Here is a 15,567-nt window from a genome sequence, read left to right on the forward strand (position 1 = left end):
CTTCGGTTTTTCCCCTGATCCTCTCTCTCTCCTCTGCTGTGTGCAGAGTGCTGCTATCCTTGTGTCAGTTTGACCGAGGTGCACACACCGAGCAGAGAGGACAGGATGAAGCCTGCCCTTCTACTGCATTCATTCAAAATCTGACAACGCGGCATCTTCCCGCAGGTTTGTGCGGAGTTGTGTGTGTGTGTTTATTTGTGCTTTAGAACGTAACCGCTGTGAAACAATCAGAAATTAATGTTTTATTTCTCTGATTCATTGCTTTGTTCTCACTAACGCCGCTCCCTCTCTTCATTCACTCTATAGCTTGCTGGACCACCGCTGCTCTCTCTCTCTCTCTCTTGGCTCGTTGAGCCAAGGAGGAGGGGCTAACTGCTGTGTGTTTGCAAACACTAATCAATTTTTTTTTTACATATTATACCTTTAAGTGTGTTTTCAAGCAATCCAAGTAATTTCTTTATTTAATTTTTCCATTGTATTGGTTGGCTACATAAAAAAAATACCATTTAGTGATAGTCAAATCACAAATTACGTTCCTGTGAATGTAGAGTGCAAGTGTGAGCCAGGCCTGAGGAATACTAGGGACGGAAGAGTTGAACTGTGCTTAACATGTAAAGAATAATCTTCCCCTTTGAATAATAATCCTTCACTTTCACTGATTTTCCACAGTTCACAAAAAAAAAGAAAAATCGCTGCGGGTTCACATTGCAAAGTCAGGGAAGTCTTCTTAAATTCTGATCTCTACAGTAAAGCACAATTTTTCACAGTCAAACAGAAGGCTTGAGGTTTGGAAGGATAGGGAGCGAAAGGTGGAGTGAGGATTTTGGATTAAGCTTTTGATATCTCTGTACCTTCCATTTCCTCTGGTCGTAGATCTCTGTCCTGCAGCGGACACACACATAGAACAGGACACACATACAGAGAAACGGACAGCCAGTCAGGTTAAACATACTCTTTCAATCTCATTCTGTGTGTCTTGTGTTTCACACACACATTCACAATGACAAAACACGCAGGAAACATTTTAGTGCTTTAGCTTCTAGTGGTTCCTTTGCTCCTGCGAAGCATTTTTGTTCCATGTTCAATCGCCTGGGCAGAGATTCTATTGCTGGATTATTTGGGTTTTGATCTGACTGACCCTAATAACCTTTTTAGTCGATTTGCTACACAAGCTCGAGTCAAATCTCTGGTGGAGCAGCTTTGAAAGCATTCAAAATGCGTCATAAAAACCCTCTCCCTTTCCAAACACACAGATATAAGGTACACAAGTCTGTAGAAGCTGATGAAATGGCATTTGCAAAATGCAAAAAGGAACCTAAAATGTCTTAAAAATTAGTTTCAACAGTAACACAGTAACATTTTTAGCTAATACAGCCACACACACACAAAAAAAACAAAAACATTTTTTTTTACAGTTTATCTCGAATTGGCTTCAGTGTGTGGTGGCATGGACAAAAGGTGACGCCAGGATACGTTTGTTGATGACATGCACTGCGAGGCTGTAACATCAGCAGCAGGAATAATACAGGCCTGGATTAGAGGATGCAGGGGAGACAACAGTGGCAGGGAGATTACAGCTGTTAAATTGCATTACAAATCACGAAGGCTTATCGGTTTTTCATTTCCCTATCTGCCGCTGATTCTTTCATCTGCATCTGCATCTGCACTGGGGTTTGGCCGGAACATGATTAACGAATATTAATACACCTGCACAGGCTGAACATGCAGGAAGCACACCACGTACCAATTGGTCGATTTTGCTAAAATGTGTGTCACTGTCAGGTCGAGCCAAATTCAGGCAAAGAGGCAGGTAAGGAAATTATTTTAGTTTTTTTAGTTTCTGCTTTTATTCCCAAACTGCTGGTACCACTGATTGCTGTAGAAAACATGACGGCTGTCAAAGTTAATGTGATAATAACGCGTTAACCCAAATTCGTTTTAACAGCACTAATTTCTTTAACGCAATTACACATTGTGATTTTTAGGTTGTAACAGGCTCAGTTTTAAAGCTAGAGTGAAGATATTGGCATCATATGAAACTAGAAAAAACCTAAGGAATCTATTGGTACCAACAACGGCTGGTACCATGTCATACTAGCTTGTTGCAAGGGGGGCTAAATAACACTCCAAACTTGTGCAAAATTTTGGAGAGGAAAAACTGACATGGCCATTTTCAAAGGGGTCCCGTGACCTCTGACCTCAAGATATGTGAATGTAAATGGGTTCTATGGGTACCCACGAGTCTCCACTTTACAGACATGCCCACTTTATGATAATCACATGCAGTTTTGGGGCAAGTCATAGTCAAGTCAGCACAGTGACACACTGACAGCTGTAGTTGCCTGTTGGGCTGCAGTTTGCCATGTTAAGTTTTGAGCATATTTTTTATGCTAAATGCAGTACCTGTGAGGGTTTCTGGACAATGTCTGTCACTGTTTTGTGTTGTTAATTGATTTCCAATAATAAATATATACATACATTTGCATAAAGCAAGCATATTTGCCCACTCCCATGTTGATAACAGTATTACATACTTGAGAAATCTTCCTCTAAGGTACATTTTGAACACATAACAAATGTGTGATTAATCGCGATTAAATATTTTAATCGACTGACAGCCCTAGCTGGTATTGTATGTACACAGTAGGTAATGTATGGAATTATGATTATTATACATTCATTTTCATACACTCTTTCTATTCCAAAATCATTTATTATAATTTTTGCTTGATTATTGATTTGCCGATTACTAAATATTATAAACTTTGGTCCGGTGCTCCACCCTCTTTAGACTTTCCTTTGGCCATTCTTGACTTAATCTCTCTTTTCAATCTCTGTGTGCACACATCCCTGCAGTCTCATGCCCTTTTATGGGGATTGGCAGGGCGTTTAGGATCAACTGGAACATGCCTCCAACTTACAAGGAAATGGGATCCATCATCATAAGGGTACAAGTACCAACAATTCTGCGGTTTAAGAACACGTCATGAATCTGACAGACTTTTCTTCGGAACTTTCTTAAGAACAAATGAAAAAAAATAAAATAAGAAGATACTTGTCAATGATGCCCATTGTTAGTTTGAGAATGGGTGTTGGAGGGACCATGCCATCAGTTATAGGAAAAAATGCTCAGTAATGTTAAACCTGCATTAATGGATTTTTTTGTCCACTTGCAGTGGAAACGGGCTGTAACATGATCATCTTATGAAGTTGTTATGGCAAACTTGTGAGCAAACAGTTGCTAATTTACACATCCAGCAGACACGGAGCAGAGTCAGGTTCCAGGACACCTGGCGAATGTAAGTCCAATATCATGAGGGAGATATCTGTCTCTCTAGCAGGGATGCTGGGAGTCAGTCAGAGTTGGGGGTGCTGAGAGAAAGTCAGCGTATAATGACGTCATACTAAATGCTGTGCGCCATTCATGTTTTTTGCTGAAGCCTAATTATGGCCATTTATATTTAATTTATTAACATCATTTTACACTAATTTTCAGGTTCCCCTCTGGGGTTAAAGAGGGCTTATGTGCTGAGCAGCTGTTGGGGTATGGACACTCGGGGGGTTCGAAGGTCCTCCCCCAAGAAAAGAAAGAAAGATTTTTGACTTAAAACTATGCAATTTCACAACATTTTGGACCTATTACTATAGATAACGCCCAAAAAGCTTAAAGACAAAATTCGCTAGTTGAATAGTTATGTTATTATTTACACCTATCACAGCCTTCATCTGAACATTTAATTCTTCTGACAACGTTTGCCCCGTTAAATCATAAGAGCATAGATACTTGACAAATCTCCCTTTAAGGTACATTTCTAACACATAAAAATGTGCGATTTATTTGCGATTAGTCGAGATTAACTATGGACAATCATGCGATTAATCGCGATTGAATATGTTAATCGATTGACAGCCCTAGAAAAAACACCTAAAACAACAGCGACCCAGCATCAATAAAAGTTTGTGATGGAAAATAATGTTGGCACCACAATTTGCTTGAAGAAGGATTCCAGTAATTCTATCATGTAGCAAAAACTAGATGCCACCAACACCAAAAGAAAAAGGGTGTAAATGCAAAATAGAAGTTATGTCCCAAAGGAGTTCAGTTTGCCATTTTAGAGAACAAAGGGGATTATGGGGGGATTAATAACTAGTAAATGCTATCAGTGTCACCCTATCCATCTCATTGACTAATCTGTGTACTCTATCGAGGAATTTCATCTCTTCCCTCGATGAATGATTTTAAGTACAATCAGGATGTTGTCCTTCAACTTCAGGACTGTTGTGGCTCAGAAAGGATGCTGCTGGGTTACTGGATATTCATTGAAGAAAGTTCTCACACTGATCATCACACTAAACCCATACTAGCAGCTTTGTGAGGCTGTAGTATATATACACAGCTTTGAGCTACACTACATAAAACAACACAATACATAAAAATACAATCAATACTGTACAAGGCAATCATTGGTGGTGACTCTATTGTGCTGACTTTAGCCAAAGCTTGAGGTTTGCTTTTAAACACTGCAAAGCTTCCTGAGTCTCTAATGTTTATGGGTATGGAATTCCAGATCAGAGCGGTGAGAGTGTGAACCATAACAGTGAAGTTGCGGGCCGTAAAACCAAAACAATGAATTAAACGATAAAGCGCTCCATAGAGCTGATGTAGCTTAATGTCTACAGTAAGACATTAACTGTCCTAGGCTGTAGACAAGAATGGTATCAGTGGCCAAATTTCACAAGACTGCTTTCAACTTTTTCCATCGGAATTACATTTATCCATTCACCAAAAACACACAGAGATAAACTACCAAATACAGTAAAAGAATATAGTCTATGTAAATGACATCAAATTCATCATAAATTAATTATATTTAGCCCTTATGATCAGTCCCTATTATTTACATTATCCTCTAGACTCAGCCCAAGGTCTTCCAATACCTCAGGCCAGGAGCCTATAGCTCAGTAAAGCGCCTGTGATCAGTGGCTACCATCCTAATGGCTCTTTTCAATTAGCGCTGCTCGCTGCACAGTCAGGAAATGACTCTGTCATTGATCCCTGCCATATTCCCCATCTCTGCATAAGACATTCATCTGAAATTAGAGACTCGTGTGGTATCTCCAGCACTGTTATAAAGTGAATTTATGATCTAAATGACAATCTAGACAAATTGGGAGGCCAGTTACTGTTTCATTAAAGTACAATCTGTTATATTACCTATTCTCTTTTTATAGCTCGTGACTCCTATAGGTCATGCACTATGTGTAAGAGATCTTTTCTTTTCTTTCTTTCTTTACAGAATATTTTGTTCCAAGATGACATATATTTTCATCATGACAAACGTATTGTAAAATACTGTAATATCTGGTTGAAAAAAGTTATAACACTGATAACACTGAGCCCTTCCAAGGTTTGTTATATTGTTTTAAAAAAAAAAAAAATTCTGCAACAAAAGTCTTCTAGCACAATCACATATGGAATGTGGTGATATGGTGCAACCTGATATCACGCCAACATGAATATTACACGCCTGCATGATCTTATAGTACCAGCAGGAGGCAACAAAACCACTTAGTTAGGTTAAGGGAAAACATAATGGTTGGGCTAAAAATAAGTACATAAACTAAGTTAAACACAGAGACACAAAAAGTCAAAAAACAACTGACTTTTGCCCAGGAGACCGGTGTTTGTGTCTCGTGTGAAACCATAAATCAGTTGATTTATTTGTCACGTAACTTCCGTACTTAAGTAACGCCACTTCTGGTGTTATTTTAACCCAAACCGCAACCTTTTGCTAAACCTAACTAAGTAGTTTTATTTTGAAAAGACTGGAGCGGAAATTGACACGTATCACGTTGTTCAAAGTCATACTGAGTATCATAAAAAAGGGAAATTCGTGTCTATGTACACAAATCAAATAGATTCAATTTCGTGACTACTTCACAAACTGCCGTGAGACTGTGTTGGAGGCATCCACCTCCCCACCTGCCCAACGTAAATGGTCTTTCTCACTTTATATACTACATAACTAGCACTACACAACACATGACAAACGTCACCCGACACTACGAAACACTGCACCTTCATGCAGCCGTGTAATATTCACGTCTCGGCTATGCAAAACCTGACGGTGGCGCTTTCTTCCGGTGGACAGGTGGGTCTTTTACATGCTTTGCCGTGAGACTGGGCCGTATGGTGGTAGGATGTATGAGGGGTTGACACTCACAGGGTGAAATTCTCATTGTTCGAGATGGGATGGGAAGGCTGTGATGATGTCACACTGGACAGGTGGATGGCCATAACTTCACCTTCCCTTTTACAATGACGGATCTGTGAAAATGAATGGATGAAGACATATATGGGTGATTTTTGCTGAGATAATTCTGTATGTATGTATGTACTGTATGTGTGTATGTGTGAATGTATGTGTATGTGTGTATGTGTGTACAGTATGTGTGAATGTATGTATGTGTGTGAATGTCATACATACAATCTGGCTCTGTGCGAAGCCCTCTCTGAGGAAGATACAAGCAGGCCCCACTAAGTCGTGTAGCATGTTGCAGTTCTTAACCAGAGCGCACAGGGGCTCATCAAAGTCCCGCTCGCTCCCTCCTTCCTCCTCGTCATCCGTGTCCAAATCCCCTGTGCCGCCCAGGCCCCCCTGGGCAGCCAATGGGGCGTCGCTCCGTTCTTTGGCCAACTCCCCCTTAGAGGAGGGGAACCAACTGAGTTAGGACCCAGAGAAGGTTATAACTTAAACTGCACCAACTGCAATGAAACTGACTAATTCACACGTACATAGAGTGCTACAGGAATGAGTCCTAAAACCTGGAAATGAGTTAGCATTTTAACACTTCTGGTTCCCTCGTCTCAAAGTCGATGTTTTTTTTTAATGGGTTTTTAGCTAGATGCCTGAAATATGGTCTGTGGTAACCACAAGCATGTTCTACGACATAAAATACATCAATAAATATCCCACTCGTGAATTTTGAAGCCTTTATGTGTCTTAAAAAAGGCGGTTGCTAACAAGTGGCCAAATGAGACTACTAAACGTCATCAAACCGACTACTCGCGCTCATGCGACCGTGGTGTAGTTCGTTTAACGTTAACTCTTTACTTCTGCCGATTGCATTTACACTTCAAAAATCGTAAAAGTGGTGTTCATTTGTAAAGATTATGTTGCTGAACTAAACCTGTAGGTATCATAAACGTTTGTTTGCCGCAGAGTTTATTTTCTGCCATAATACAACACCCAATGGAAAAATCCCATTGGCTTTTTGTCGAGGGAACCGAAGACGATGCTAACTTCCTGGTTGGCCTACAAAAATGCCTCATCATTGGACCACTCTATTTTCCTACTGTTTTGGCAGTCATAAGTCAAATTTGAATATAAAATATTTTATTAGAAACAAAATCCAAGTTGTCTACAGCTCAAATCTGGCTTGGAAATTGTCCAATGTATGACTAACTTTTACAAATATGGACATCCACAAAGCATCATTTTAAATAATCTTAACTCACTTTGATAAATCTGTTTCTCGCAGCTCAAAGGAATGAAATGAATCCTTACCTTCTTCCTTTTACTGTTCTTTTTAGAAGCCTTGTTTATGTTTCCCATCTCCCCGTCCTCTTCTTCCTGTCCTCCCCTCCTCCTGTCCCCACACTTCCCCTCTTTCTCTTCCTTCTTGTCTCCCTTTCTGCTCAACTGTCACATAAAAGTCCCAAATCCATACTCAACCCGGTGGCAACGTCAGTGAGGCAAAGGCGAAGGCAAATGTTTCCACACTATACTGAAAGCGCCTGAGGATCCCTGTCAGTGCACGTGCTACAATCCAAGATCCTATTGGTCAAGTGAGAGGCAAAGGTATGCATATGATGCCGCGTTAAATCCTGAACTCCTAAAGGTTGTCGGTGGCTGTCATGATGAGCTTTGAGACGTGTACTGTGATGTTATGGAATAGCAGCAGGGTGCTGGAGATTGACGGGTCATATCTGGGCTGAAACAACCTGCTGCTGCCAGATTCTGGCTCTGATTGCATGACTCGACCATTTTCTCCCTCCCTTCATATCTCTCTCTCTGCCTCTCACTCACACAAACACACACACTTTTCGCCCCCGATTTATCTGTCACCCCTCTCGCCACGAGTGATCCCTTGAATTTGGACCAACATAATCTAATCCATCCCCACCCAACTTCCTCTCTCTGCCTCCCAAACATCGTGCTTATGGTCTCAAAATGACTAGTCTGGCAGAACTCAGTGTTTAGTTGTGTGTGTGTGTGTGAGAGAGAGAGAGAGAGAGAGAGAGAGAGAGAGAGAGAGAGAGAGAGAGAGAGAGAGAGAGAGAGAGAGAGAGAGAGAGAGAGAGAGAGAGAGAGGGATGGTAGAATTATGGATGGAGAGTTGGCTGCCTGATTAATCCCTGGCATTTCAGATTAGAGGGAAAGAGTTGTGTTGACAGGCCATGGGAAATAGAAGAATATTTGTATTGCTTTAAAGTAAGACAGTGAGAAACAGTGGGACAGATGGAAGTGGAAAGAGAGGAATATGTAACCTCAAGAAAGCACTTGTGTAAATGTCGGAAAGGGGTTGCAAAAAGACAGAGAAACATAACAGATTACAGTGAAAGTGAAAAAAAGTATTGGATATCAGGATTTTAGAAATACTGTAGTCACAAGTTCCAAACCATCCCAACCTAAAACATCTTTGACTATAATTAGTAAAAGAAAATCACATTTTATTTAGTAGTCTCACCCTTTTAATTACATGACTAAATCATGTCCATGCATTATGGCCTGGTGCTAGGGATGCAATTTTGATAAAACAATTTTTTAAATTTCTTTCATTTTATGTAATTCATTTTTAATTTAGCCGTTACATTTAGTCTGAATCTCTGAACTAACTAATCTACTTTTTTTGTCTAGATCCCAGCTAGGGCTGCACGATTTTGAAAAAATATCTAATTACGATTATTTTGACTGATATTGCAATTGTGATATGATTCGCGATATTAGAGGGTATGATCATTTTTACATTATTATTCTCATTTTCATTCAAAAACATATTTAAATGATTATGATGTGATTTTTGTGGGGATCTGTACCAAACAAAGATGTTTTCTCAAGTCTGTAGAATATGATGTGTAGGGCAGGACATCTCTGCAGCACCACAATATTTAATTTCAAATGGTGTTTTGACACATATTTCATTTTATTACTTTAACAAATGTTGCGATTTCCTCCTCATCCTGCGATTTGAAGGCACGGAGGCATGTTTTTTTCCCACAGATTATCTGTCTCATGCACTATTGTCAGGTCATAGTGACAGTTTTATATAAAAAAAACAACGTTTTATCATATTTGCTCAAAGTTCCCGATTGCAGCTTTAAAGTCATTAAATGTAGAATGTTATGTTACAATTGTATGTTTCAAATGCCATTAATAGCATAGTTTTTTGTTTGTAGAAAAGTTAGATAATTCTGGTTGAACATTGGTGCAGTGTATCTTTCTTTTAGTCCATTCATTAGGAGTGTTAGGATATAGTGGGAAGGAAGAGATGTGGATCAGTGTCAATATTCATAAAACCACCAGATGGCACCACAGAACGGACATTTCAAATAATACACACAGTTGCTTTAACATGATGTTAACATGGGTTTCTTCTGGTAAATATCATATTTTAAAAAATTCTACTTTTCAGGAGCTAAAAATGTCTCGATGATATTGCAATACATTTTAAGCAAAATTTTGTACGAGACTTGTTTTGTTCTTTATTCATTTCTTTCATACTTTTCTTTCTTTTTCATTGTTCCTTCACTTTTTGCACTTTACATTCTGAAATGTTCATGGAAGCATGAAATCCCCAAAACTGGAGAAGCAAAACTAAACTCTTCACTACTTTATTTTTTAAAAGCAAGGCATATGTTTCATTGCTGTTCAGCTGCATTGCTCCGAGACCAGGATTATATGATCACATACAAGCTTTCAAATAAATGAAAATCGCATGCTTTGATACACGTGATCTCATGAACTGCAACTTCATACTTCCCTCTAATACACATCCTGATGCTGGTCATGCGGTGCTGTATGTGTGCCACGGATTAGCAGCAGTATGTGTTCGGCCAGCGCTGAGTGCCTGCAGCCCTAATCCTCGGTGGTCAGTTTAGGAGAAATAACACATTTCTGATGTCTCTCTTTTTCTCCGTATCTTTCTATGAGACCTCTCATCTGTTTCCTGTGTTTCACCCCTTTATGTCTTTCTCTACATATTACTATATCTACATTTCTTTTAATACTGCAGCCTCTTTTACAGTGAAGATGTACCTCAAAATGTATTATTATCCTTATGTGCAATGCTGTCTGAACTCAACTGTAAAATACTGTCATTAATACGGCATTTATACTGTACAGTCAAGAAATACTCTTCTTCATTTCTTATTTATACCATTCTGGCATTTACATTTACACACTTAATGGATCCCACTTCTCAGCATTTTGTATTTACTTATTTGCACTGTGGTTATTTGTTATATATTACATATCTTAATGCAAATATTTGTACATATTTTATATTTCTAATATTCTCATTTTACTACTTTTACTACTTACTTATATTTCTTTACATATATTGCGTTTATACTGTAGCATTATGTATATAATTTACATGTTTACTCCTTTATTTCTATTTTCTTACATTTCTAAGAAATGTAGGATCAATAAAGTATTTCTGATTCTGATTCTGATTCTGATTCTGATTCTGATTCTGATTACTGGTCTTATTCTGAACCCTTTCTTCTGGCTTCATAAATAACTGTGCAGTTACACACTACAACTTAAAGTCGTTTTATGAGATTACATAAAACATACCTCTACACACTTTTTAATTCCAACTTTGTGCAGGACATAAACGTCTATCCACGAGAAGCTTTCCGAGACTTCACAATGTCAATGTATCCCCAGCAGAGCGCAGCAAAGCTCAGCTTGTTGCTCTGGTAAATATGAGCTGTAATACTTGTGCATCATCACCAGATGTCAGCCTCCTGCCTTGCTGTTGAAGAAGTCCTTCCATTTTAGTTACATTTAGAAATACGTGTGTTTTTTGGACAGAGAGCTAAGCAGAGAGAGAGAGACGAGAGGTACGGCAGGGTGGAGCGGGGAGATGTTGAATGTGGAAAACCCCGAATTCAAGATCCAATCACTGAATCTCTAGCAGCTCCACAGACATGACCCTGCAGTCTGACCCTTCTATGGACTTGAGGGAATTAAAAAAAAAAAATTCCACTGAAAATCTATTAAGTAGAGAGGACAGAGAGTGATGAGATGACTTGCGACAAAGGATTTGAATCCACAGTGTCTCGGTTATATAATAGTACGTGCCTTAGCCCACTGATCCAGCTGGACACCCACCGGATTAGCAAATGGAAGCTTCGGTCCTGTAATGTTTTTTTTTCCTGCATTGTTTCCCATCATATATTTCACAGACTTGCACAGAATGCTTCAAATTAATTTCATCATTAACTGCAACAATGGGTGAGGGTGATGTTATAATGCACAAATGCAATCATGGGCCGAAGAAATCTGGCAAAATCTATAATAGAGAACTTACTGTTTATTTAAGAAATGTGAAAAATGTGTTAAATATAATTTGCCTAAAAGTCAGAGGTCACTTTGTGCACAGTTAAAGTGTGTTATATTACAACAACATATTGAAAAAGGAAGACACAAAGGTGTTATTGAAGATGAGAGACTGTATCAATAATGTGAATTATATAAGGTTAAGAACGAAATTTATAATAATAATAATAATAATATATTGGATTTATATAGCGCTTTATAGTAATCTCAAAGACGCTTTAACATAGTCGGGGGGAAAACGGTGTGAGACAGACAGACAGGAGACGAACAACAAAAAGCGACATACACAGGCACAATCACATACATACACATGGACTGATGGGTAGGGGGAAGGAGGGGGCTACGGCTAAGCAGATGAGAAAAGATGTGTTTTGAGGCGGGACTGGAATGTGGTGAGGGAATCGGAGTCTCTGATGAGATTGGGGAGTGAGTTCCAGAGCTTGGGAGCTGCCCTGGAGAATGCAATATAATTTTATTGTGTCATTTGTATCATGATTTACGACAAATATTATTTTTTAAAAGTTCATGTTCCTGGTTCAGATTTTATAGGTATGGAGACTGGAGAGCCTTAATTTTTTATAATGTTTTTGTATTTTCTGAATATCTTTCTAAAGCATGGCTAAGAGGAGAAAAGTAACATACGATAGACAAATTCCTCAGACTCTCTTAGATGATTGTGGGCGAACATGCTGGAAGGTTTGATTTGTTGTTAGTTAATAATAATGGAATGATCATGGAATAATCCCATGAGGGATGGGTTATGTAAATGACCAGACACGAAAATTAATTATTCATTAATTCATGAATGAATGAATTAATTAATTCATTCATTCATGAATTCATTCATGAATTCATTCATTCATTATCATTCAATCAATACAAAGGGAAAAAGTAGGCACATGCACTTAAAGCACATGCACGCAGAAAGAAAAAGATTAACAGTTTTTGTCTTGTTCAGTGAAAAAAAAAGAAAAAAAAAAGAGAAGCACCGACATCCCGCCTCAATCAACAGCCCGGTGTGAACACAAAGCTTTTCAGCCATAAAACCCAAAACAGAGCAGCTGGGTGAGAATTCATTCTCTATCCCTCGACAACAGCAAGCACACCAGATGCCTGAAAGACAAGGATAGAAGATAGGCCAACAGAAAATCCAGTAAACAACATGATGGACGCATTCCAAAAGTCAGGATTTTGCATGCCATGCTACGCTAACAGCTTTGGCGCAGGTCAGGTCAAACATTTTGGCTGAGACGGGAGGGACCCGTGTGTATTCGCATGCTTACATATGCACGTTGACACACAAACACAAATTTATCGCAAAGGCTGTAAAGCAGTTCATGTGAGGCAAACAGGGCGACCTACAAATGAAACTATGCAGATACTCTCTTCAACCAACCAAAACCTAAAAGAATGAGGGCAGCTTGGCATCATATTGTGACTATACACCAGTTACAGCCTGCACAGATAGTATCCAACACAGTCTCACAGCAGTTTGTGAAACAGTCATGAAATTTTATCTATTTGAATTGTGTACACTTTTCCTGACGCTCAGCACGACTTTCAACAACGGATTTTTCGTGCATTTTCCTGCGATTGTCCAGCAACACGTGACACATGTGTCAATTTCCGCTCCGGTCTTTTCAAAATAAAACTACTTAGTTAGGTTTAGGAAAAGATCGCGGTTTGGGTTAAAATAACACCGGACGTGCCTCAACTTAAGTACGGAAGTGGTTTTACACGGGACACTAACACCGGTCTCCTGGCGTTAGTGACGTTTTTTGACTCCCCCATCCATCCTGATCCGCTCCCTACGTGACGTTCGCTGCTATTTATACCTCCCGGTTCACAATTACGTTGATTACATATGAATTGATTTTGTGCTGACCATCACAAAAAATTTGAAATTCGTGTCTATGTACACAAATCAAGACATTCAATTGTGTGACTATTTCAGAAATTGCTGTGTGACTGGGCTGTGGTATCAGTGTCATCAAACTGTTACAACTTGCATCTCCCACAAGGTTGGTACCATAATCCCAGTGCTATAAAGGCGGGTCATAACACGACATATGTGTAGTATACTGAGCCTGCTTGACGTCAGAAATATAAAGTGCTCATCCCTTCATTCAGTCTTTGTCCGTGTACTCTGCATCATCCACACACATAGAACAATGCCTTCTGACCTTGAACATGTGCTGATCTCTCTGGCAAATCAATGTGTTCAGTATTTCTGCTAAGACATCTGTGAGTTGAGTTGCAGGGAGGGCGATCAAGCTGAGGTGAATTGAGCTGAAATTGGTTTGGTTTGCCACACTGACACGGAACACCGCACACAGATAAAGGCTGAAAACACCTGCCATTCATGTCCAGGAGAAACAACACAACAGTGCATTCAACAGTTCACATAATGACTGAAACAGACAAATACATTCTGAATATCAGCTCTTCCTACATGAGCAAAAACACGTACTGCATTTGTACTGAAAGTAACCAAAGCACTATATTTGAAAACACAATAGGAAAAAAAATGGTAATGTAATTGACGAATGATAAAAACTTTTTCAAGTGTAATGCAAAAAGGTCACTCAGTGATGAATGGACAACTATCGCTCAACTTTGCACTTTCCTTCAGGAAACACTACGAAGTGTTTTAGCATCTTTCAGCTTATTGTTTTGGTTTTACGCCCTGCAACTTTACAATTTTGGTTCAGTCTCACAGCTTTCATCAATCCCGTTTCCACAACCGGTTCTCACTCCCATCATCAAATATCACTGATTATTCAGTGTCTCTCAGTATCTGATCCCGATGCACCGAGGCACCCTTAAGCATATGTATGAGATGCACAGGGTTTTCTAGTAACTCCAATGTTAACCCATCCGTGTCAGTATTAGACGTTAGAGCAACTGTTGTAAAGAGCGATAAAGTCCGCTTCAGGAGGAAGTCGGGGTGGATGACTGGGTGAAACAAACACAGGCTTTCACCCAGGAGACCGCTGTTCATGTCCTGTGTGAAACCAAGTCAACGTTGACTTATCTTATCGTAGGTTTGTTCAGGCTGGTTTCATACACCGTTCATAGCTATACCTACGAAAAGTAATGCACTGTAATTTGTGTATAACCCACAAAATGAATTTGTGTGTAATTAATGTAATCACGAAACAGGAAAAATAAATAATGGCGAACGCTGCATAGGGAGGAGGTCGGGGTGGATGGGTGTGTCAGAAAACACTGGACTTCATGTCATGTGTGAAACCAGATGTCAACGGTGATTTATTTGGCACTTAAGTTACATACGTAAGTAACACCTCTTCAGGAGTTAGTTTAGTTTGAAGTTTGAAGTTTTGTTGCCTAATCCTAACCAAGTCGATCTTTTCCTATGCCTAACTAAGTAGCTTTCTTGCCTAAACCTAAGAAAGTTGTTTCCTGTGAAGATGGAAGTTTATTTTGAAAAGACTGTATGCATATAACGAGCAGAAATTGACATGTTGCTGAATATTTGTAGGAAATTGAACAAAAAAGGAGGAATAACTTTTCCGTAAGATATCATACGAACCGTTGTATGAGAATAGATTGTTTTGTTACGTAACTTCCGTACTTTACTAACGGCAGTTACCTAGCAATCATACTTACTTTACACAACAAATTAATTTATTTGAAACTGACGCACCGTTCATGACATGTCCAAAACGGACGCTAGAGGGGTACCTAGAGCGTCTTAGATTGAAGCGTGGGGCCACTGACCAAGCATCATTATTTGTCGACTTGGTTACCATGCCCAGTATCAAACGGCCGATAAAGTAAGCAACCAGCTGGTGAACATTGTGGAGCATTTAGCAAACTAACAACTAACAAGACAACTATTTTTCTTAGGAGTGAGTGGAGACCAAAATAGAGCTAAAAGCAGAGCGAATATTCATCAGGTCGCCAGAAACACAAC

At 39.3% G+C, this 15,567-nt stretch overlaps 1 protein-coding gene across 1 annotated transcript in view; it reads right to left on the reverse strand.

Annotated features, from left to right (window-relative positions):
- The window catches only part of cabp2a (calcium binding protein 2a), a 30,466-nt gene that overhangs the window by 5,606 nt on the left and 9,293 nt on the right, over positions 1-15,567 (reverse strand). The window contains exons 3-4 of the mRNA XM_074628767.1: positions 6,489-6,704; positions 852-882 (exon numbers count right to left, since the gene is read on the reverse strand). Coding sequence (XP_074484868.1) covers positions 852-882; positions 6,489-6,704 — 247 coding nt within the window. The remainder of the gene's footprint in view (positions 1-851; positions 883-6,488; positions 6,705-15,567) is intronic.

Source organism: Sebastes fasciatus, chromosome 3, assembly GCF_043250625.1.
Source record: "Sebastes fasciatus isolate fSebFas1 chromosome 3, fSebFas1.pri, whole genome shotgun sequence".
Classification (NCBI taxonomy): Eukaryota; Metazoa; Chordata; class Actinopteri; order Perciformes; family Sebastidae; genus Sebastes; species Sebastes fasciatus.